Source organism: Oncorhynchus tshawytscha, linkage group LG07, assembly GCF_018296145.1.
Source record: "Oncorhynchus tshawytscha isolate Ot180627B linkage group LG07, Otsh_v2.0, whole genome shotgun sequence".
Lineage (NCBI taxonomy): Eukaryota > Metazoa > Chordata > Actinopteri > Salmoniformes > Salmonidae > Oncorhynchus > Oncorhynchus tshawytscha.
Genome location: NC_056435.1, coordinates 64,877,004 through 64,902,826, shown reverse-complemented (window position 1 = coordinate 64,902,826; position 25,823 = coordinate 64,877,004). Strand labels below are relative to the sequence as shown.

Here is a 25,823-nt window from a genome sequence, read left to right as displayed (position 1 = left end):
AAATCTACAATCGGCTTCCTATTTTGAAAACAAAGCCTCCTTCACTCATGCTGCCAAACATACCCTCGTAAAACTGACTATCCTACTGAGCCTTGACTTTGGTGATGTCATTTGCAAAATAGCCTCCAACACTCTACTCAGCAAATTGGATGCAGTCTATCACAGTGCCATCCGTTTTGTCACCAAAGCCCCATATACTACCCACCACTTGACCTGTATCGTTGGCTGGTCCTCTCTACATATTCGTCGCCAAACCCATTGGCTCCAGGTCCTCTATAAGTCTTTGCTAAGTAAAGCTCTGCCTTATCTCAGCTCATTGGTCACCATAGCAACACCCAACCGTAGCACGCGCTCCAGCAGGTATATTTCACTGGTCACCCCCAAAGCCAACACCTTCTTTGGCCGCCTTTCCTTCCAGTTCTCTGCTGTCAATGGCTGGAACAAATTGCAAATATCACTGAAGTTGGAGATTTATATCTCCCTCACTAACTTTAAGCGTCAGCTGTCAGAGCAGCATACCGATCGCTGCAGCTGTACACAGCCCATCTGTAAATAGCCCATCCAACCAACTACCTACCTCATCCCCATATTTGTTTTGGTTTTTCTGCTCTTTTGCACACTAGTATTTCTACTTGCACATCCTCATCTGCACATACATCACTCCAGTGTAAATTGCTCAATTGTAATTACTTCGCCACTATTGGCCTATTTATTGCCTTACCTCCTTACTTCATTTGCACACACTGTATATAGATTTTTCTATTGTGTAATTGACTGTAGGTTTGTTTATCCCATGTGTAACTCTGTGTTGTTGTTTGTGTTGCACTGCTTTGCTTTATCTTGGCCAGGTCACAGTTGTAAATGAGAACTTGTTCTCAACTGGCCTACCTCGTTAAATAAAAGTTATTTTTTAATTTTTTATCAAAGCGGTATTTATCATAATCCTCAACATATCATCTTTCAAAATACATCGACTTCTCTTAATTTACAGCATTTCCCTCACTCAGATAAGAAAACATTTGCAAAAGTTGACCAATTAGTGGGAGGGATGGGGGCAACTTCTTGTTGCGTGCGGTGCTGAAGTTCAGAACAGCTGTCAGTCAAAACCCATACAGCGCTGTGAAGGGCAGAGCCAGAGCTCAGACGTCATTTATAGCATGTTGTTGTACAGCCACTGCGTTCCAATTTATGCCCTTATCAGTGCCCAAATCTGCCATTTTCAACCCATAAACGTAGATGGGGATGAACGTAAAGGACTACGGGACAGTTGATAAGGCAAATCGACTGCTATGTGCCCCAGCACAGATCTCAAACAAAGTCATTTTTCTCATCATGTACATATTGAAAAATGGCAATTTGGTCTCAGAATGCGCAGAACACTTAATAAAATCACCCAAAATGTTCTCCAGTTACTGGATGTTGGAAAATCCAAAATATTCATTCAAATTCTTTGTCTCTCCCATAGGCACCAACGTTTCCAAAATTCCTAGGTTTTCCAGAAATCCTAGGCTACTGTTACTGGTCGTGTGGTTCACAGATCCACTTCTGTTACAGCAGCATATGATAACCCAGTCATTAAAGACCCAGTCATTAAAGACCCAGTCATTAAAGACCCAGTCATTAAAGACCCAGTCATTAAAGACCCAGTCATTAAAGACCCAGTCATTAAAGACCCAGTCATTAAAGACCCAGTCATTAAAGACCCAGTCATTAAAGACCCCATGATACCAAGTCATGGGCGCCCGAGTGGCGCAGCGGTCTAAGTCTAAGGCACTGCATCACAGTGCTTGCGGCATCACTACAGACACCTTGGTTTGAATCCAGGCTGTATCACAACCGGCCGTCATTGGGAGTCCCATATGGCAGAGCACAATTGGCCCAGCGTCGTCCGGGTTTAGCCGGTGTAGGCCGTCATTGTAAATAAGAATTTGTTCTTAACTGACTTGCCTAGTTAAATAAAGGTAAAAATTAAACCAAATGATGAAAGACCCTAACCCAGTCATTAAAGACCCCATAATACCCAGTCGTTAAAGACCCCATGATACCCAATCATTAAAGACCCCATGATACCCAGTCATTAAAGACCCCATGATACCCAGTCATTAAAGACCCCATAATACCCAGTCGTTAAAGACCCCATGATACCCAGTCATTAAAGACCCCATAATACCCTGTCATTAAAGACCCTAACCCAGTCATTAGAGACCCTAACTCAGTCATTGAAGACCCCATGATACCCAGTCATAAAAGACCCCATGATACCCAGTCATTAGAGACCCTAACCCAGTCATTAGAGACCCCATGATACCCAGTCATTAAAGACCCTAACCAAGTCATTAACGACCCCATGATACCCAGTTATTAAAGACCCTAACCAAGTCATTAAAGACCCCATGATACCCAGTTATTAAAGACCCCATGACACCAAGTCATTAAAGGCCCTAACCCAGTCATTGAACACCCCATGATACCAGTCATTAAAGACCCTAACCCAGTCATTAAAGACCCCATGATACCCAGTCATTAAAGACCCTAACCCAGTCATTAAAGACCCATGATACCCAGTCATTAAAGACCCTAACCCAGTCATTAGAGACCCCATGATACCCAGTCATTAAATACCCTAACCCAGTCATTAGAGACCCCATGATACCCAGTCATTAAAGACCCCATGATACCAAGTTATTAAAGACACTAACCCAGTTATTAAAGACCCCATGATACCCAGTAATTAGAGACCCTAACCCTAACTCAGTCATTAAAGACCCCATGCAATGTGCATGCAGTAATTGTCGCATAGCTCCCCGGGACTGCTGTGCGGAGCGCAGAAGAAATATCAGCCCATGTAAAGTTTTCTTAGTTAGTTAACACGATCAACATTTCAATTTACTGTGGCAATTGTGATCGAATCAACACAATCTTAGCCAATTTCAATGCAACATACCAAAACAAAACAAACTATGCAAGAGATTTTGTTGTAGGCAGAACGCATCAGAGTAGGATTCTATTGATCATGACCCAGCCCATACTCTACACAGACAGGTGTGGCGTAACCAGTCAGCGCTGCAGTAGGCCTATATGCAAATTGACTATTGCCATACAGTGTATATGGATCTGTGTCATTTACGTTGACCTGGACTGTGTTTACAGCTGTGGTCATGAGTAGATGTACTTGTTTTGAGATCAGAGTGAGAGCTGCATGTGCACATTTTGCACCTGTGCGCATTTTGTTCAAATCCTTTGCTAGTTAGTGAGTTATTATCCTAATTATAGTCAGCAATAAGGAAGTGATTGCTTCCTACAAGAGCACAAAATGTGTACAATTCTAGACATCTTTGAAAGCGAGTCAGGTAAATAGCTTTTTTTTTGTCTTAAAGGGGCAGTGTTGTATTCTGCCAACAGGCAGAGGGAAGCCAAATTTGTCTGATTCTCTGTAATAATAGTATGGGAATAATAATGCATTTTATTTTGTAAAGTGGTTTCTTACATCAAACAACACAACAACATTTTCAGTCACCTCCTTGTCTGAAGAACAAGTAGATACACAGGTTAATGTCAAGCCCTGCATGTTTTTTTTCAAAAGTCTCATGGAATTTAGGCCTACATTGAACACCACACATTGTCTGCTACTGTAGGCAGAATGATAGAACAGCTACTTCCATGTTAAAATGTTATGGGATGCATTTTCTCCATTGTTTTTGATGGTAGACCACTCTGGTAGGCCTACAAATCAAATCAAATCAAATTTATTTATATAGTCCTTCGTACATCAGCTGATATCTCAAAGTGCTGTACAGAAACCCAGCCTAAAACCCCAAACAGCAAGCAATGCAGGTGTAGAAGCACCTAACCCAGTCATTATGATCAAATAGCCACAGTAGCCTACTTGGTCACTGTTATAACTGTAACTTAAAGCGGGTACAGCCTCAGTGTTCACATTAAACTTCACAACATTTCAGGTTTGCTAGGTAACATTGATCCCATGTCCACCTCCTCTCTCCCTCCCTACAGGCTCCACAGTTGGGGACCCTGATGGGGGTGTACCTCCCCTGTATCCAGAACATCTTCGGGGTGATCCTGTTCCTGCGGATGACCTGGATGGTCGGCATTGGAGGAGTCATTGGCTCCTTCATCATCGTCTTCATGTGTTGTTCTACTGTAAGTACCTGTGTTCAAATCAGGGACAACTGCATGTAATGAGACTGTGTTATTCTTTGAGCTAAAGTCTAGTCAGTCTAAGCTCCTTTCTTCACATGTGTTCCTCTGTAAGTGTCTGTGTTACTGTACGTGTCTGTGTTACCGTAAATGTCTGTGTTCCTGTAAGTGTCTCTGTTCCACTGTAAGTGTCTGTGTCCACTGTGTCTGTGTTACCGTAAGTGTCTGTGTTCCACAGTACAGTGGAACACAGACACTTACAGTGGAACACAGACACGGTAACAAAAACACTTACGGTAACACAGACACTGGACACAGACACTTACAGTGGAACAGAGACACTTACAGGAACACAGATATTTACGGTAACACAGACACGTACAGTAACACAGACACTTACAGAGGAACATCATCCTCTGGTCTGCCGCTGAAAATCATCCCCACAACATGATGCTGCCACCACCAGGCTTCACTGTAGGGATGGTGCCAGGTTTCCTCCAGACATGACACTTGGCATTCAGGCCAAAGAGTTCAATCTTGGTTTCATCAGACCAGAGAATCTTGTTGCTCATGGTCTTAGTCCTTTAGATGCCATTTGGTAAACTCCAAGTGGGCTGTCATGTGCCTTTTACTGAGGAGGTTCTGTCTGGCTACTCTACCATAAAGGCCTGATTGGTAGAGTTCTGCAGAGATGGTTGTCCTTCTGGAAGGTTCTCTTATCTCCACAGAGTATCTCTGGAGCTCTGTCAGAGTGACCATCGGGTTCTTAGTCACCTCCCTAACCAAGGCCCTTCTCCCCCGATTGCTCAGTTTGGCCGGGCGGCCAGCTCTAGGGAGTCTTTGGTAGTTCCAAACTTTTTCCATTTAAGAATGATGGAGTCCACTGTGTTCTTGGGGACTTTCAATGCTGCAGACATTTTTTTAAACTTCCACAGATCTGTGCCTCGACACAATCCTGTTTCGGAGCTCTGTGGACAATTCCTTACAGACCCCTTCACTTTTTCCACATTTTATTACATTACTAAACAGAAATGCCTTTGCTCTGAGACTCAACATTGAGCTCAGATGCATCCTGTTTCCAATGATCATCCTTGAGATCATGGCTTGGTATTTGCTCTGACATGAACTGCCAACTGTGGGACCTTATATAGATAGGTGCGTGCTTTTCCAAATCATGTCCAATCAATTGAATTGACAACAGGTGGACTCCAATCAAGTTGTAGAAACATCTCAAGGAGGATCAATGGAAACAGGATGCACCTGAGCTCAATGTTGAGTCTCAAAGCAAAGGGTCTGAATACTTAGGTGAATAAGTTATCTGTTTTTTATTTTTAATACATTTGCAAACGTTTCAAAAAACCTGTTTTAGCTTTGTCATGATGGTGTATTATGTGTAGATTGATGAGAAAAAAATCAATTTAATCTATTTTAGAACAAGGCTGTAACTTAACAAAATGGGGAAAAAGTCAAGGGATCTGAATACTTTCCGAATGCACTATATATCTCACTAGGTCAGGATATTTAAACCTCCATATATCCACTTGTTCCAATATATCAATGATATTTGTGATTTCCTTAAGTGCATAAGGGTAATAATGATAGTTTGTAGTGTGAGTTCCTTTAGGGTCCATTGAGGTATTTAAAATTGTATTATAATCTCCCACCATAATAATAGAGTCTTGTATTGCTTCTAGGCTTGATAAATTATTAGATACATTTTCAAAGAAGCGTGGATAGATCAGGACCATATAGGTCAGGGATCATCAATTTGATTCAGCCGTTGGCCAATCTTTTCTCGAGCGGATGATCGGGGGGGGGGCAGAATATTTGACTGCAAATTGACCGCAAAAAGCCTTTACAGATAAAATATGTGACTAAAACATAATCATTTCAAACGTTAATTATATTTGGGTACATTGTCCTGTGTAGGGTGCCGTCTTTCGGATTGGACGTTAAAATGGGTGTCCCGACTCTCTGTGGTCATTCAAATTTCCATGCCGCTTGTTGTAAGAGTAGGGGTGTTCACCCCGGTGGCATAGCTAAATTCCCAACCTGGCCACATTCCATCATGGCCACCTAATCATCCCCCTCATTCCTAATTGGCATATATGACTCAGGATATTTACCTGATAGCTGATGTGTGGTGAGTGTTCTGGCACAGAAATGGTCTCTGTGCATCACTGAGGTGGGTGCAGCTCATTGATGGTGGATGAGGTGAGTTTCCCACAATGCTTTGAGTACCTCAGTTGGTAGAAAAGTGTTATTTACACTACCATTCAAAAGTTTGGGGTCACTTAGAAATGTCCTTGTTATTGAAAGAAAAGCAACGTTTTTTTTGTCCATTAAAATAACATCAAATTGATCAGAAATACAGTGTAGAAATTGTTAATGTTGTAAATTACTATTGTAGCTGGAAACGGCTGATTTGTAATGGGATATCAACATAGGCGTACAGAGGCCCATTCTCAGCAACCATCACTCCAATGTCACGTTGTGTTAGCTAATCCAAGTTGATCATTTTAAAAGGCTATTTGATCATTAGAAAACCCTTTAGCACAGCTGAAAACTGTTGCCCTTATTAAAGAAGCAATAAAACTGGCCTTCTTGAGACTAGTTGAGTATCTGGAGCATCAGCATTTGTGGGTCCAATTACAGGCTCAAAATTGCCAGAAACAAATAACTTTTTCCTGAAACTCGTCAGTCTATTCTTGTTCTGAGAAATGAAGGCTATTCCATGGGAGAAATTGCCAAGAAACTGAAGATATCGTACAACGCTGTGTACTACTCCATTCACAGACCAGTGCAAACTGTCTCTAACCAGAATAGAAAGAGGAGTGGGAGGCCCCAACTGAGCAAGAGGACAAGTACAATAGAGTGTCTAGTTTGAGAAACAGACGCCTCACAAGTCCTCAACTGGCAGCTTCATTAAATAGTACCTGCAAAACACCAGTCTCAACGTCAACAGTGACGAGGCGACTCCGGGATGCTGGCCTTCTAGGCAGAGTTCCTCTGTCCAGTGTCTGTGTTCTTTTGCCCATCTTAATATTTCATTTTTATTGGCCAGTCTGTGATATGGCTTTTTTTTGCATCTCGGGGTCGCCTCTTCACTGTTGACATTGAGACTGGTGTTTTACGGGTACAATCGTCATTCACAACATTAACAATGTCTACACTGTAGTATATATCCAATCAATGATGATTAATTGTTATTATTTGTATTTGATCACGTATCTATATTATGCATGGGAATACATGGGAACAGATTTACAAAATAAAAATCACTTGGAACTTCATCTAAAATTATTGAATGAGTTTCCTGTTAACAATAGATATTATATTCCTTCTCTTTTAGTCAGGTAAATACTGATAGTTTTTTTTCTCATCTGCTAAGCCATTACAATTATAACTGGCTATATTTATTTCACCATTTACAATAACGAGATTCAAGTTTCAATTCTATTTATCATAATATATGTTTGTAAACTTTCCATTAAAAAGTACCATAATGATTGAGTGTCCATATAGCTGTACCATGGTATTTGCACTGCTACTCAGTAAACCTCAAATTGTTCTCCACTATTCCATCTGCTAAAACCTCCCCCATCCCAAGTTGGATTGATGTCCCAATGACTGGCAAACCACCCCTGTCTACCTGTAGACAGTAATACAAAATATATATTCAGTACCAGTCAAAAGTTTGGACACCTACTCATTCAAGGGTTTTTCTTTATTTTTACTATTTTCTACAGATTTGGAATAATAGTGAAGACATCAAAACTATGAAATAACATATATGGAATCATGTAGTAACCAAAAAAGTGTTAAACAAATCCAAATGTATTTTATATTTGAGATTCTTCAAAGTAGCCACCCTTTACCTTGATGACAGCTTTGCACACTCTTGGCATTTTCTCAACCAGCTTAATGAATGCATTTCAATTAACAGGTGTGCCTTGTTAAAAGTTAATTTGTCAAAGGTGTGTTGGATCATTGTCCTGTTGAAAAAACAAATTATAGTCATAGCGCAAACCAGATGTGATGATGTATCGCTTCAGAATGTTGTGGTAGCATTGCTAGTGAAATGTGCTTTGAATTCTAAATAAATCACAGACAGTGTCACCAGCAAAGCACTCCCACACCATCACACCTCCTCCTCCTCTATGCTTCACGGTGGGAACCACACATGTGGAGATCACCATTCACCGACACTGCGTCTCAAAAAAACACGGCGGTTGGAACCAAAAATCTCAAATTTGGACTCATCAGACCAAAGGACAGATTTACACCGGTCTAATGTCCATCGCTTGTGTTTCTTGGCCCAAGCAAGTCTCTTCTTCTTATTGGTGCCTTTTAGTATTGGTTTCTTTGCAGCAATTTGACCATGAATGCCTGATTTACAGTCTCCTCTAAACAGTTGATGCTGAGATGTGTCTGAACTCTTTGGAGCATTTATTTGGGCTGCAATCTGAGGTGCAGTTAACTAATGAACTAATGTTAGTTACTGTTAGTGGGGTTGTGTATTTGTTACTGTTAGTGGGGTTGTGTGTTTGTTAGTGGGGTTGTGTGTTTTTAGTGGGGTTGTGTATTTGTTACTGTTAGTGGGGTTGTGTATTTGTTACTGTTAGTGGGGTTGTGTGTTTGTTAGTGGGGTTGTGTGTTTTTAGTGGGGTTGTGTATTTGTTAGTGGGGTTGTGTATTTGTTAGTGGGGTTGTGTATTTGTTAGTGGGGTTGTGTGTTTGTTAGTGGGGTTGTGTATTTGTTAGTGGGGTTGTGTGTTTGTTAGTGGGGTTGTGTGTTTGTTAGTGGGGTTGTGTGTTTGTTAGTGGGGTTGTGTGTTTGTTAGTGGGGTTGTGTGTTTGTTACTGTTAGTGGGGTTGTGTATTTGTTAATGTTAGTGGGGTTGTGTGTTTGTTAGTGGGGTTGTGTGTTTGTTACTGTTAGTGGGGTTGTGTATTTGTTAGTGTTAGTGGGGTTGTGTGTTTGTTACTGTTGGTGAGGTTGTGTATTTGTTAGTGTTAGTGGGGTTGTGTTCATATATCATTGCTTGTTTGTGATTCGGCATGCATCTGTGTATTCGCTTAGCCTAGATTTTTCTCTGGGAGAGATATTTATAAATCAACCCCCTCAAATCTTTACCGTGGCTAACTTGCTTTCACACACACACACACTCACACACACACAGACATACACACACACACACGTACGCACGCACACACACACACACACACACAAACATGCACACACACACACATACAAACATGCACACGCACACACATACAAACATGCACACGCACACATACAAACATCCACACACACACACATACAAACATGCACACACACACACAAACATGCACACACACACATACAAACATGCACACACACACACACATACAAACATGCACAGACACACATATAAACATGCACACACACACACACACACATGCACACACACATACAAACATGCACACACTCACATACAAACATGCACACACACACACACACACACATGCACACACACATACAAACATGTTGCTGTTAACATACATGTTGTTGATAGTGTGTTGTTGTTAACAATAATGTTGTTGACAGTGTATGTTGTTGACAGTGTGTGTTGTTGACAGTGTGTGTTGCTGTTAACATACATGTTGTTGATAGTGTGTGTTGTTGTTAACATGAATGTTGTTGACAGTGTATGTTGTTGTTGACAGTGTGTGTTGTTGACAGTGTGTGTTGTTGACAGTGTGTGTTGTTTACAGTGTGTGTTGTTGACAGTGTGTGTTGTTGACAGTGTGTGTTGTTGTTAACATGAATGTTGTTTACAGTGTGTGTTGTTGTTAACATGAATGTTGTTGACAGTGTATGTTGTTGTTAACATGAATGTTGTTGACAGTGTGTGTTGTTGACAGTGTGTGATGTTGTTAACATGAATGTTGTTGACAGTGTATGTTGTTGTTAACATGAATGTTGTTGACAGTGTGTGTTGTTGACAGTGTGTGATGTTGTTAACATGAATGTTGTTGACAGTGTATGTTGTTGTTAACATGAATGTTGTTTACAGTGTGTGTTGTTGACAGTGTGTGATGTTGTTAACATGAATGTTGTTGACAGTGTATGTTGTTGTTAACATGAATGTTGTTGACAGTGTATGTTGTTGTTAACATGAATGTTGTTGACAGTGTATGTTGTTGTTGACAGTGTGTGTTGTTGACAGTGTGTGTTGTTGTTAACATGAATGTTGTTGACAGTGTATGTTGTTGTTAACATGAATGTTGTTGACAGTGTATGTTGTTGTTGACAGTGTGTGTTGTTGACAGTGTGTGTTGTTGACAGTGTGTGTTGTTTACAGTGTGTGTTGTTGACAGTGTGTGTTGTTGTTAACATGAATGTTGTTTACAGTGTGTGATGTTGTTAACATGAATGTTGTTGACAGTGTATGTTGTTGTTGACAGTGTGTGTTGTTGACAGTGTGTGTTGTTGACAGTGTGTGTTGTTTACAGTGTGTGTTGTTGACAGTGTGTGTTGTTGTTAACATGAATGTTGTTTACAGTGTGTGTTGTTGTTAACATGAATGTTGTTGACAGTGTGTGATGTTGTTAACATGAATGTTGTTGACAGTGTATGTTGTTGTTAACATGAATGTTGTTGACAGTGTGTGTTGTTGACAGTGTGTGTTGTTGTTAACATGCATGTTGTTGACAGTGTATGTTGTTGTTAACATGAATGTTGTTGACAGTGTGTGTTGTTGACAGTGTGTGTTGTTGTTAACATGCATGTTGTTGACAGTGTATGTTGTTGTTAACATGAATGTTGTTGACAGTGTGTGTTGTTGACAGTGTGTGTTGTTGTTAACATGAATGTTGTTGACAGTGTATGTTGTTGTTAACATGAATGTTGTTACAGTGTGTGTTGTTGACAGTGTGTGTTGTTGTTAACATGAATGTTGTTGACAGTGTATGTTGTTGTTAACATGAATGTTGTTTACAGTGTGTGTTGTTGACAGTGTGTGTTGTTGTTAACATGAATGTTGTTTACAGTGTGTGTTGTTGACAGTGTATGTTGTTGTCAACATGAATGTTGTTGACAGCGTTCTACTTCTCAGCCACTCAGTCATCACAAGGCTGTGGAACAGTTATATGATTATACTCAAACGTATAGAATATTTAGACTATACATCCGTTTCGCCATCATTCGTTCTGGGAATTATTTCTATGTTAAGCGTCTCTGGAGCAAAGTCCCATGAACCCATATGTTGGAAGGAGCATCCGAGCGTTATCAACGTGGTATTGTACCAGAGGGGAGTGGTGCTCATGTGTGTTATACCCCCTGCTCCTAGCATATCACACCGCTGTCTATTCTGACCACTAATAAAGCATGTCGCTAAAATTAGCTTTAGCTGTCTGGATGGAAAGTTTGATGTTTGTTTGCCCTATTCCTTACTTCCGGGTCCTGTGTCCATTATTCCTTACTTCCGGGTCCTGCGTCCCCTATTCATAACTTCCGGGTCCTGCGTCCCCTATTCATAACTTCCGGGTCCTGTGTCCACTATTCATTACCTCAGGGTCCTGTGTCCACTATTCATTACTTCAGGGTCCTGTGTCCACTATTCATTACTTCATGGTCCTGTGTCCACTATTCATTACTTCAGGGTCCTGTGTCCACTATTCATTACTTCATGGTCCTGTGTCCACTATTCATTACTTCATGGTCCTGTGTCCACTATTCATTACTTCAGGGTCCTGTGTCCACTATTCATTACTTCAGGGTCCTGTGTCCACTATTCATTACTTCAGGGTCCTGTGTCCACTATTCATTACTTCCAGGTACTATGTCCATTATTCATTACTTCCAGGATCAGCGTCCACTATTCATTACTTCAGGGTCCTGCGTCCACTATTCATTACTTCAGGGTCCTGTGTCCACTATTCATTACTTCAGGGTCCTGTGTCCACTATTCATTACTTCAGGGTCCTGTGTCCACTATTCATTACTTCATGGTCCTGTGTCCACTATTCATTACTTCAGGGTCCTGTGTCCACTATTCATTACTTCAGGGTCCTGTGTCCACTATTCATTACTTCAGGGTCCTGCGTCCACTATTCATTACTTCCAGGTCTTGTGTCCACTATTCATTACTTCAGGGTCCTGTGTCCACTATTCATTACTTCAGGGTCCTGCGTCCACTATTCATTACTTCCAGGTACTGTGTCCATTATTCATTACTTCCAGGATCAGCGTCCACTATTCATTACTTCAGGGTCATGCGTCCACTATTCATTACTTCAGGATCATGCGTCCACTATTCATTACTTCCATGTCCACTATTCATTACTTCAGGGTCCTGCGTCCATTATTCATTACTTCCAAGATCAGCGTCCACTATTCATTACTTCAGGGTCATGCGTCCACTATTCATTACTTCAGGGTCATGCGTCCACTATTCATTACTTCCATGTCCACTATTCATTACTTCAGGGTCCTGCGTCCATTATTCATTACTTCCAAGATCAGCGTCCACTATTCATTACTTCCATGTCCCCTGTTCATTACTTCAGGGTCCTGCATCCCCCATTATTCTGCCCTCTGTCCTGCTTCGTTTAAATGCTAAGAGCGTCTATCTCTCTTTCACTTCTTGCTCTCTCCTGCTAAATATGTTAGTCTCTCTTTTGCCCTCATTGCTCTGCTTCTCCCTAAATGACTCCCTCTTTTCCCTTTCCTTGCTCTCATCTCTCTCAGTCTCTCTCAGTCTCTCTCTGTCCCTCTCTGTCCCTCTCAGTCTCTCTCAGTCTCTCTCAGTCTCTCTCAGTCTCTCTCTGTCTCTCTCAGTCCCTCAGGACCAAGACGTTACCTGTATCGCAGTGTTTTTTCCATGGCAAAAATGTAAACACAAAGCCAGTCAGAAGACATGATTAAGCAATTGTTTATAATGCATAGATTTCCATTGAACTCTCAGTTCTACGGGGTTACCTATGTAGGGGCTAGGGGTCGAACCGGAGTTCAGCGCGTGTTTGCTAATAAGTCCTGCTAATGCTGTCAGAGGAGAGCCTGCTCCAGCAGACTGATGTATACTCTACAATACAGTGAATGAACTTGCCCTTCTGTGGCATTGAAAAGTCTAGTGCATTTATGTAATGATGGCTATAGTCACTCTCTTAGGGCAGGTTCAAACCACTTCCTGTTAAACTAATTTTAGCACGACTTCAGCAAGTGCATTCAAAGGCAGACAGTTTTAGTTTCCTTTGGACGATACAATCGTAACTCCACTCTATGTCGTCTGAAGGTAATCTAGATAATGTTGTCCCTTTTGAGGCTAGTGCTGGTGGTCATCAAAGAGACAGGCTCAAAGACACAAAAACGCCCTCGGCTCCCAATCCCTTAGACTCATATTGTCGGAAACACTGTGGAATCGACGGCTTAGCTTGTTAGGGACATGCGGATTTGTGATTTTTTTTCCCCGGCCTCTCCATGTACCGCTTTGGGGAGAATTCCCAGCTCGTCCCATGGTTAAGCTCCCTGCCGAGTGGCATTGTGTTGTGTCTCATCCGGACTCAGCAGATGGTATGGCCATGTAATCAGCGTTTTTAGTGGCTCGTGTGTAGGCCAGGGGACATGTTGGTACGGTGGCGTCTCGGGGATGCCAGGGCAGTCTGAAGATCACTCAATACGACAAGCCCTCTGGAAAGGATATTAGCTGAAGCTCCTGAAACTGGAACATAAAAACGTTCTGTACCTGTGGCAATAGAGCCCCTTGTCGGATCGTGAAACTACATGCCAGTACACTCACATTAAGTACCATGCTCTACACATGTTTTTTAATGTTGTGTTTTCTCACATTAAAAACCATAGCTTATGTGAGTGAACATGAAACCCATGTATGACTTCTCTTTAAGCAGATCGATAATAGATGCTTTGCAGCACCATGTTTCTAATATGGCAGTGTCTAGCTACCACCGTACTTCTAGTGGCCTTGAAAATATACAGTCCCCCCCCTCGCCCCCTAGTCAGATCGATCAGACTCTCACCAAGTAACTCACTTAATTAGGAATCCTACTCTAGCTTGTTGCGTTTCTAATACCAGCTCTCTGGGAAGGCTTTGGTTTCTGAGCTAATGTTACTGTACTATAGTCTGTAGGCCTATAACATGAATGTCATTGCTCCAACCATGTGTTATCCCCATCCATCCTTGAATAGGAAAACCCTATCCATTTAAAAGATCCCAAGTGCTCTGGTATTACACTTTGCCATCATCTTATAAACAAAGCATGAATTCAGTCCTGAAGTCTGTGGCCAAATTCTCCTTTGGATCTCTGGGTAGAGATCCCCAGTGGGTAGAGATCTCTGTTGGCTGTCCCAGTGGGTAGAGACCCCTGTTAGCTGTCCCAGTGGGTAGAGATCAGTGGGTAGAGACCCCTGTTGGCTGTCCCAGTGGGTAGAGATCAGTGGGTAGTGATTCCTGTTGGCTGTCCCAGTGGGTAGAGACCCCTATTAGCTGTCCCAGTGGGTAGAGATCAGTGGGTAGAGACCCCTGTTGGCTGTCCCAGTGGGTAGAGACCCCTGTTGGCTGTCCCAGTGAGTAGAGATCAGTGGGTAGAGACCCCTGTTGGCTGTCCCAGTGGGTAGAGATCCCTGTTGGCTGTCCCAGTGGGTAGAGATCCCTGTTAGCTGTCCCAGTGGGTAGAGATCAGTGGGTAGAGACCCCTGTTGGCTGTCCCAGTTGGTAGAGACCCCTGTTGGCTGTCCCAGTGGGTAGAGATCAGTGGGTAGAGACCCCTGTTGGCTGTCCCAGTGGGTAGTGATTCCTGTTAGCTGTCCCAGTGGGTAGTGATTCCTGTTAGCTGTACCAGTGGGTAGAGATCAGTGGGTAGTGATTCCTGTTTGCTGTCTCAGTGAGTAGAGATCAGTGGGTAGTGATTCCTGTTAGCTGTCTCAGTGGGTAGAGATCAGTGGGTAGTGATTCCTGTTAGCTGTCCCAATGGGTAGAGATCAGTGGGTAGAGACCCCTGTTAGCTGTCCCAGTGGGTAGTAATTCCTGTTAGCTGTCCCAGTGAGTAGAGATCAGTGGGTAGTGATTCCTGTTAGCTGTCTCAGTGGGTAGAGATCAGTGGGTAGTGATTCCTGTTAGCTGTCCCAGTGGGTAGAGATCAGTGGGTAGAGATCCCTGTTAGCTGTCCCAGTGGGCAGAGATCAGTAGCTGCTGCTGAATCATGACGTCGTTGATGTCACTTGGTATTGTGACCCTCTGGGAAAGTGTTTTTGCCGCAACTGAAGAAAGGACGATTACACAGCGAAGAGGAGCTCAGCCATCAGGCTGCTGCACTTGTCAGCATCTCTGTCGCACCATGGGCCAATCAAAATATGGTATTTGGAATCTGGAAGTCTTTGTTGTTGTCACTCTGTTCTCTCAGTAAATAATGTCTTTGTTGACCACGGAACCAAATAGGAAGCCATTGCAAACCAAGAGATTCAACTCAAGTTTTATGCACACAATCATTTTTTATCCTGATCTACATCAGCCTCAGACGAGAGATTAGGCAACTTCCGTCACTCAGACAGACGGGATTAAGGCCCTCATCTCATCCTGATGCTGTGTTCATGTTTGATTTGCATTAGTAACTCTTCATTTCAACCCACCAAGACACATCTTCTTAATACAGTCATGAATATGAAATATGACACTTCCTTAAAGCCATAGCAGCCAATAAAAATTGAGTGACAAATGAATAGACCATTGCACTGACATGCATAAGAGCAAATAGTTAGTAAGTTGGTTGGTATATGTTGCAATGTTTATACTCTACAGACACAATTATGTTTATGTTTGTTAGGGTGTTCTTTGCAATCCCACCTGGTTTGTTATGTCTGCTGATGGTATGTGTTATGTCTGCTGATGGTGGGTGTTATGTCTGCTGATGGTATGTGTTATGTCTGCTGATGGTATGTGTTATGTCTGCTGATGGTATTTATTATGTCTGCTGATGGTATTTGTTATGTCTGCTGATGGTATTGGTTATGTCTGCTGATGGTATTTGTTATGTCTGCTGATGGTATTTGTTATGTCTGCTGCTGTCTGCTGATGGTATTTGTTGTCTGCTGATGGTATTTGTTATGTCTGCTGATGGTATTTGTTATGTCTGCTGATGGTATTTGTTATGTCTGCTGATGGTATTTGTTGTCTGCTGATGGTATTTGTTATGTCTGCTGATGGTTGGTTATGTCTGCTGATGGTATTGGTTATGTCTGCTGATGGTATTTGTTGTCTGCTGATGGTATTTGTTGTCTGCTGATGGTATTTGTTGTCTGCTGATGTTATTTGTTGTCTGCTGATGGTATTTGTTATGTCTGCTGATGGTATTGGTTATGTCTGCTGATGGTATTTGTTGTTGCTGATGGTATTTGTTGTCTGCTGATGGTATTTGTTATGGTATTGGTTATGTCTGCTGATGGTATTTGTTGTCTGCTGATGGTATTTGTTGTCTGCTGATGGTATTTGTTATGTCTGCTGATGGTATTTGTTATGTCTGCTTGTGGTATTGGTTATGTCTGCTGATGGTATTTGTTATGTCTGCTTGTGGTATTGGTTATGTCTGCTTGTGGTATTGGTTATGTCTGCTGATGGTATGTGTTATGTCTGCTGATGGTATGTGTTATGTCTGCTGATGGTATGTGTTATGTCAGCTTGTGGTATTGGTTATGTCTGCTGATGGCATGTGTTATGTCTGCTGATGGTATGTGTTATGTCTGCTGATGGTATGTGTTATGTCTGCTGATGGTATGTGTTATGTCTGCTGATGGTATGTGTTATGTCTGCTGATGGTATGTGTTATGTCAGCTTGTGGTATTTGTTATGTCTGCTGATGGTGTTTGTTGTCTGCTGATGGTATTTGTTGTCTGCTGATGGTATTTGGTATGTCTGCTGATGGTATTTGTTATGTCTGCTGATGGTATGTGTTATGTCTGCTGATGGTATGTGTTATGTCTGCTGATGGTATGTGTTATGTCTGCTGATGGTATGTGTTATGTCTGCTGATGGTATTGGTTATGTCTGCTTGTGGTATTTGTTATGTCTGCTGATGGTATTGGTTATGTCTGCTGATGGTATTTGTTGTCTGCTGATGGTATTTGGTATGTCTGCTGATGGTATTTGTTATGTCTGCTGATGGTATGTGTTGTCTGCTGATGGTATTGGTTATGTCAGCTTGTGGTATTTGTTATGTCTGCTGATGGTATTTGGTATGTCTGCTGATGGTATTTGGTATGTCTGCTGATGGTATTTGTTATGTCTGCTGATGGTATGTGTTATGTCTGCTGATGGTATGTGTGATGTCTGCTGATGGTATTTGTTATGTCTGCTGATGGTATGTGTTATGTCTGCTGATGGTATTTGTTATGTCTGCTTGTGGTATTTGTTATGTCTGCTGATGGTATTTGTTGTCTGCTGATGGTATTGGTTATGTCTGCTGATGGTATGTGTTATGTCTGCTGATGGTATTTGTTATGTCTGCTGATGGTATTTGTTATGTCTGCTGATGGTATTTGTTATGCCTGCTGATGGTATGTTGTTGTTATGTCAGCTTGTGGTATTTGTTATGTCTGCTGATGGTATTTGTTGTCTGCTGATGGTATTTGTTATGTCTGCTGATGGTATGTGTTATGTCTGCTGATGGTATGTGTTATGTCTGCTGATGGTATGTGTTCTGCTGATGGTATGTCTGCTGATGGTATTGTTATGTCTGCTGATGGTATGTGTTATGTCTGCTGATGGTATGTGTTATGTCTGCTGATGGTATGTGTTATGTCTGCTGATGGTATTTGTTATGTCTGCTGATGGTATTTGTTATGTCTGCTGATGGTGTTTGTTGTCTGCTGATGGTATTTGTTATGTCTGCTGATGGTATGTGTTATGTCTGCTGATGGTATGTGTTATGTCTGCTGATGGTATTTGTTATGTCTGCTGATGGTATTTGTTGTCTGCTGATGGTATGTGTTATGTCTGCTGATGGTATTTGTTATGTCTGCTGATGGTATTTGTTGTCTGCTGATGGTGTTTGTTATGTCTGCTGATGGTATTTGTTGTCTGCTGATGGTATTTGTTATGTCTGCTGATGGTATTTGTTGTCTGCTGATGGTCTGCTGATGGTATTTGTTGTCTGCTGATGGTATGTGTTATGTCTGCTGATGGTATTTGTTGTCTGCTGATGGTATTGTTATGTCTGCTGATGGTATTTGTTATGTCTGCTGATGGTATTTGTTGTCTGCTGATGGTATTTGTTATGTCTGCTGATGGTATGTGTTATGTCTGCTGATGGTATTTGTTATGTCTGCTGATGGTATTTGTCTGCTGATGTCTGCTGATGGTATTTGTTGTCTGCTGATGGTATTTGTTATGTCTGCTGATGGTATTTGTTGTCTGCTGATGGTATTTATTATGTCTGCTGATGGTATTTGTTGTCTGCTGATGGTATTGGTTATGTCTGCTGATGGTATGTGTTATGTCTGCTGATGGTATGTGTTATGTCTGCTGATGGTATGTGTTATGTCTGCTGATGGTATTTGTTGTCTGCTGATGGTATGTGTTATGTCTGCTGATGGTATGTGTTATGTCTGCTGATGGTATTTGTTATGTCTGCTGATGGTATTTGTTGTCTGCTGATGGTATGTGTTGTCTGCTGATGGTATTGGTTATGTCTGCTGATGGTATTGGTTATGTCTGCTGATGGTATTTGTTATGTCTGCTGATGGTATTTGTTGTCTGCTGATGGTATTTGTTGTCTGCTGATGGTATTTGTTATGTCTGCTGATGGTATTTGTTGTCTGCTGATGGTATGTTATGTCTGCTGATGGTATGTGTTATGTCTGCTGATGGTATGTGTTATGTCTGCTGATGGTATGTGTTATGTCTGCTGATGGTATGTGTTATGTCTGCTGATGGTATGTGTTATGTCAGCTTGTGGTATTTGTTATGTCTGCTGATGGTGTTTGTTGTCTGCTGATGGTATTTGTTGTCTGCTGATGGTATTTGGTATGTCTGCTGATGGTATTTGTTATGTCTGCTGATGGTATGTGTTATGTCTGCTGATGGTATGTGTTATGTCTGCTGATGGTGTGTGTTATATCTGTTGATGGTATGTGTTATGTCTGCTGATGGTATTGGTTATGTCAGCTTGTGGTATTTGTTATGTCTGCTGATGGTGTTGGTTATGTCTGCTGATGGTATTTGTTGTCTGCTGATGGTATTTGGTATGTCAGCTTGTGGTATTTGTTATGTCTGCTGATGGTATTTGTTGTCTGCTGATGGTATTTGTTATGTCTGTTGATGGTATGTGTTGTCTGCTGATGGTATTGGTTATGTCAGCTTGTGGTATTTGTTATGTCTGCTGATGGTATTTGTTGTCTGCTGATGGTATTTGGTATGTCTGCTGATGGTATTTGTATTTGTTATGTCTGCTGATGGTATGTGTTATGTCTGCTGATGGTATTTGTTATGTCTGCTGATGGTATTTGTTATGTCTGCTTGTGGTATTTGTTATGTCTGCTGATGTCTATGGTTTTGTTATGTCTGCTGATGGTATTGGTTATGTCTGCTGATGGTATGTGTTATGTCTGCTGATGGTATTTGTTATGTCTGCTGGTGGTATTGGTTATGTCTGCTGATGGTATTTGTTATGTCTGCTTGTGGTATTGGTTATGTCTGCTGGTGGTATTTGTTATGTCTGCTGATGGTATGTGTTATGTCTGCTGATGGTATGTGTTATGTCTGCTGATGGTATTTGTTATGTCTGCTGATGGTATTTGTTATGTCTGCTGATGGTATTTGTTATGTCTGCTGATGGTATTTGTTATGTCTGCTGATGGTATTTGTTGTCTGTCTGATGGTATGGTATGTCTGCTGATGGTATGTCTGCTGATGGTATGTGTTATGTCTGCTGATGGTATTTGTTATGTCTGCTGATGGTATTTGTTATGTCTGCTGATGGTATGTGTTATGTCAGCTGCTGATGGTATTTGTTATGTCTGCTGATGGTATTTGTTGTCTGCTGATGGTATTTGTTATGTCTGCTGATGGTATGTGTTATGTCTGCTGATGGTATGTGTTATGTCTGCTGATGGTATGTGTTATGTCTGCTGATGGTATTTGTTATGTCTGCTGATGGTATTTGTTATGTCAGCTTGTGGTATTTGTTATGTCTGCTGATGGTGTTTGTTGTCTGCTGATGGTATTGGTTATGTCTGCTGATGGTATTTATTATGTCTGATGATGGTATGTGTTATGTCTGCTGATGGTATTTGTTATGTCTGCTGCTGGTATTTGTTGTCTGCTGATGGTATGTGTTATGTCTGCTGATGGTATTTGTTATGTCTGCAGATGGTATTTGTTGTCTGCTGATGGTGTGTGTTATGTCTGCTGATGGTATTTGTTGTCTGCTGATGGTATTTGTTATGTCTGCTGATGGTATTTGTTGTCTGCTGATGGTGGTTGTTATGTCTGCTGATGGTATTTGTTGTCTGCTGATGGTATGTGTTATGTCTGCTGATGGTATTTGTTGTCTGCTGATGGTATTTGTTATGTCTGCTGATGGTATTTGTTATGTCTGCTGATGGTATTTGTTGTCTGCTGATGGTATGTGTTATGTCTGCTGATGGTATTTGTTATGTCTGCTGATGGTATTTGTTATGTCTGCTGATGGTATTTGTTGTCTGCTGATGGTATTTGTTGTCTGCTGATGGTATTTGTTGTCTGCTGATGGTATTTGTTATGTCTGCTGATGGTATTTGTTATGTCTGCTGATGGTATTTGTTATGTCTGCTGATGGTATTTGTTATGTCTGCTGATGGTATTGTTATGTCTGCTGATGGTATGTGTTGTCTGCTGATGGTATGTGTTATGTCTGCTGATGGTATGTGTTATGTCTGCTGATGGTATTTGTTGTCTGCTGATGGTATGTCTGCTGTTATGTCTGCTGATGGTATGTGTGATATGTCTGCTTATGTCTGCTGATGTATTTGTTATGTCTGCTGATGGTATTTGTTGTCTGCTGATGGTATTTGTTATGTCTGCTGATGGTATTTGTTATGTCTGCTGATGGTATTGGTTATGTCTGCTGATGGTATTTGTTGTCTGCTGATGGTATTTGTTGTCTGCTGATGGTATTTGTTGTCTGCTGATGGTATTTGTTGTCTGCTGATGGTATGTTATGTCTGCTGATGTCTGCTGATGGTATGTGTTATGTCTGCTGATGGTATGTGTTATGTCTGCTGATGGTATGTGTTATGTCTGCTGATGGTATTTGTTATGTCTGCTGATGGTATTTGTTATGTCAGCTGATGGTATTTGTTATGTCTGCTGATGGTATTTGTTGTCTGCTGATGGTATTTGTTGTCTGCTGATGGTATTTGTATGTCTGCTGATGGTATTTGTTATGTCTGCTGATGGTATGTGTTATGTCTGCTGATGGTATGTGTTATGTCTGCTGATGGTGTGTGTTATATCTGTTGATGGTATGTGTTATGTCTGCTGATGGTATTGGTTATGTCAGCTTGTGGTATTTGTTATGTCTGCTGATGGTATTGGTTATGTCTGCTGATGGTATTTGTTGTCTGCTGATGGTATTTGGTATGTCTGCTGATGGTATTTGTTATGTCTGCTGATGGTATGTGTTATGTCTGCTGATGGTATGTGTTATGTCTGTTGATGGTATGTGTTGTCTGCTGATGGTATTGGTTATGTCAGCTTGTGGTATTTGTTATGTCTGCTGATGGTATTTGGTATGTCTGCTGATGGTATTTGGTATGTCTGCTGATGGTATGTGTTATGTCTGCTGATGGTATGTGTTATGTCTGCTGATGGTATGTGTTATGTCTGCTGATGGTATTTGTTATGTCAGCTTGTGGTATTTGTTATGTCTGCTGATGGTATTTGTTGTCTGCTGATGGTATTTGTTATGTCTGCTGATGGTATGTGTTATGTCTGCTGATGGTATGTGTTATGTCTGCTGATGGTATGTGTTATGCCTGCTGATGGTATGTGTTATGTCAGCTTGTGGTATTTGTTATGTCTGCTGATGGTATTTGTTGTCTGCTGATGGTATTTGTTATGTCTGCTGATGGTATGTGTTATGTCTGCTGATGGTATGTGTTATGTCTGCTGATGGTATGTGTTATGTCTGCTGATGGTATGTGTTATGTCTGCTGATGGTATGTGTTATGTCTGCTGATGGTATGTGTTATGTCTGCTGATGGTATGTGTTATGTCTGCTGATGGTATGTGTTATGTCTGCTGATGGTATTTGTTATGTCTGCTGATGGTGTTTGTTGTCTGCTGATGGTATTTGTTATGTCAGCTTGTGGTATTGGTTATGTCTGCTGATGGTATGTGTTATGTCTGCTGATGGTATGTGTTATGTCTGCTGATGGTATGTGTTATGTCTGCTGATGGTATGTGTTATGTCTGCTGATGGTATGTGTTATGTCTGCTGATGGTATTTGTTACGTCAGCTTGTGGTATTTGTTATGTCTGCTTGTGGTAGCATCAAAGTCTTGTCGATTACAAGAGGCTAAAGTAGAGTGAATTTATGTTTCTTCATATGAGATGGTCTCTTACTAAAAGCTGCATATTGAACCATCTCCCTGGTGATTCATATTGAACTATCTCTCTGGTGACTCATAATGAACCATCTCTCTGGTGATTCATAATGAACCATCTCCCTGGTGATTCATATTAAACCAGCAGACAACAAATACCATCTCTTACTAAAAGCTGCATAATGAACCATCTCTCTGGTGATTCATAATGAACCATCTCCCTGGTGATTCATAATGAACCATCTCTCTGGTGATTCATAATGAACCATCTCTCTGGTGATTCATAATGAACCATCTCTCTGGTGATTCATAATGAACCATCTCCTGGTGATTCATATTAAACCATCTCTCTGGTGATTCATAAATAACCATATATCTGATAATTCCCTGAACCAAACACTGCATTGGCCCAAATGGCTCCTTCTTAAATATGATACCTATCACTGCCCGCACCTGCTCGCCCCTCCAGCATCACTACTCTGGACGGCTCTGACTTAGAATACGTGGACAACTACAAATGCCTAGCTGTCTGGTTAGACTGTAAACTCTCCTTCCAGACTCACATTAAGCATCTCCAATCCAAAATTAAATCTAGAATTGGCTTCCTATATCGCAACAAAGCATCCTTCACTCATGCTGCCAAACATACCCTTGTAAAACTGACCATCCTACCGATCCTCAACTTCGGTGATGTCATCTATAAAATAGCCTCCAACACTCTACTCAACAAACTGGATGCAGTCTATCACAATGCCATCCGTTTTGTCACCAAAGCCCCATACACTACCCACCATTGCGACCTGTACGCTCTCGTTGGTTGGCCCTCGCTTCATACTCGTAGCCAAACCCACTGGCTACAGCTCACTGGTCACCATAGCAGCACCCACTCATTGCACTCGCTCCAGCAGGGACAGTATATCTCACTGGTCACCCCCAAAGCCAATTTCTCCTTTGGTCGTCTTTCCTTCCAGTTCTCTGCTGCCAATGACTGGAACGAACTGCAAAATCTCTGAAGCTGGAGACTCATATCTCCCTCACCAGCTTTAATCACCAGCTGTCAGAGCAGCTCACAGATCACTGCACCTGTACATAGCCCATCTGTAAACAGCCCATCTATCTATCTACCTCATCCTCATACTGTATTTATTTATTTATCTTGCTCCTTTGCACCCCAGTATCTCTACTTGCACATTCATCTTCTGCACATCTACCATTCCAGTGTTTAATTGCTATATTGTAATTACTTCGCCACCATGGCCCATTTATTGCCTTAACTCCCTTATCTTACCTCATTTGCACTCACTGTATATATACTTTTTGTTTTCTTTTGTTCTACTGTATTATTTACAGTATGTTTGTTTATTCCATGTGTAACTCTGTGTTGTTGTTTGTGTCGAATTGCTTTGCTTTATCTTGGCCAGGTCACAGTTGTAAATGAGAACTTGTTCTCAACTAGCTTACCTGGTTAAATAAAGGTGAAATAAATAAATAAATAAAAAACACCCATCCACTTCAATAATACACTTGCTAACGACATTGTCTCCGCTGATTCATATCATCCTATCAACTAGTCATAATGATACAGTGTTATATAGAGTATTGAGTCCCTCCCAGGTGACAGTCTGTAAGTGCTCTATCTGCCTCTCTTTATAACGTTCCCACACAGCTGTATCGAGTGATTCCCTCAGCCTCAAACTACCTCCTAAAATGTTCCAGCTTGCCCAGATACATCAGATAAAACACTTCAACAATTACTGTCTTCTCTGCTCTCCTCAGAGAGAGGGAGCCTTACTTCATTGTGACCCGATTAGGAATACAGCAAGGTTGTGCAGATTGTTGTTTATCCAGACAGACGGCAGTGTCCACAGGTGACATTAACCATCGCCCACGCCCCCCTTCCTCTCACAGGAAGACGGCTGCTAGTTATTATCTCTCTCTCTCTCTCTCTCTCTCTCTCTCTCTCTCTCTCTCTCTCTCGACATTAAGGAACCACGGGAATGAAATACTGTTACTGTTAAGGCATCATTTGTTTCTCAAACACACACACACACACATTAATGACTTGATTTATTTTAATCCCACACGTCCCTTTAGTTTTCCCTCTGTCCCTCTGTCGCTCTCTCTTACACATGTATTACTCACACAAACACACACACTCTTCCCCTCTCATACATACACACACTCTTCCTCTGTCATACACACATACACTTTTCCCCTGTCATACCAACACACACTTTTCCCCTGTCATACACACACACACACTCTTCCTCTGTCATACACACACCCACACACACCCACCCACCCACCCACCCAACACACCCACACACACCACACACACACACACACACACACACACACACACACCCAACACACCCACCCATCCAACACACCCCACACACACACACACACACACCCACCCAACACACCCACCCACCCACCCACACACACCCACACACACACACACACCCACCCACCCAACACACCCACACACCCACCCATCCACACAACCACCCACCGACACACACATACACCCAGCACAAACGCACCCAACCACCCACACACCCACAGACAGAGTTCTCCTCTTCTAGTTCTACTCCCTTTACCTTGCTGCTGTAGTATGGGTTCTTTAGAAATGCCGGTCTACAGTCCGTCTCTATTGTTCCATGACCTAACGCTGCCTCTCGTCACGTCTCTACTCATTACTGATCATTGGTGTCCTTCAGTACGAACCAAAAATAATATGGTCCTTCAGACATGGTCATTTTTTCCTCGTTTGTGTTTTGCCTGCAATGACCGTGAAATATCCTGTCATTAGTGAATAACAGATTGGACGTAATACAATCCTAACATCCCATTTCCCCTCTCTGCTCTCTTCTCTCTCCCTCTCCCTCTCTCCCTCTCTCTTTAGACTATGCTGACTGTTCTGCTCTCTTCTCTCTCCCTCTCTCTTTAGACTATGCTGACTGTTCTGCTCTCTTCTCTCTCCCTCTCTCTTTAGACTATGCTGACTGTTCTGCTCTCTTCTCTCTCCCTCTCTCTTTAGACTATGCTGACTGTTCTGCTCTCTTCTCTCTCCCTCTCTCTTTAGACT

The 25,823-nt window shown here is 41.7% G+C and overlaps 1 protein-coding gene across 1 annotated transcript in view; it reads left to right on the top strand.

Annotated features, from left to right (window-relative positions):
- slc12a5a (solute carrier family 12 member 5a) overlaps positions 1-25,823 on the top strand; it is a 175,100-nt gene that overhangs the window by 106,742 nt on the left and 42,535 nt on the right. Inside the window, exon 4 of the mRNA XM_042324822.1 lies at positions 4,012-4,158. Within this exon, the coding sequence (XP_042180756.1) occupies positions 4,012-4,158 (147 nt within the window). The remainder of the gene's footprint in view (positions 1-4,011; positions 4,159-25,823) is intronic.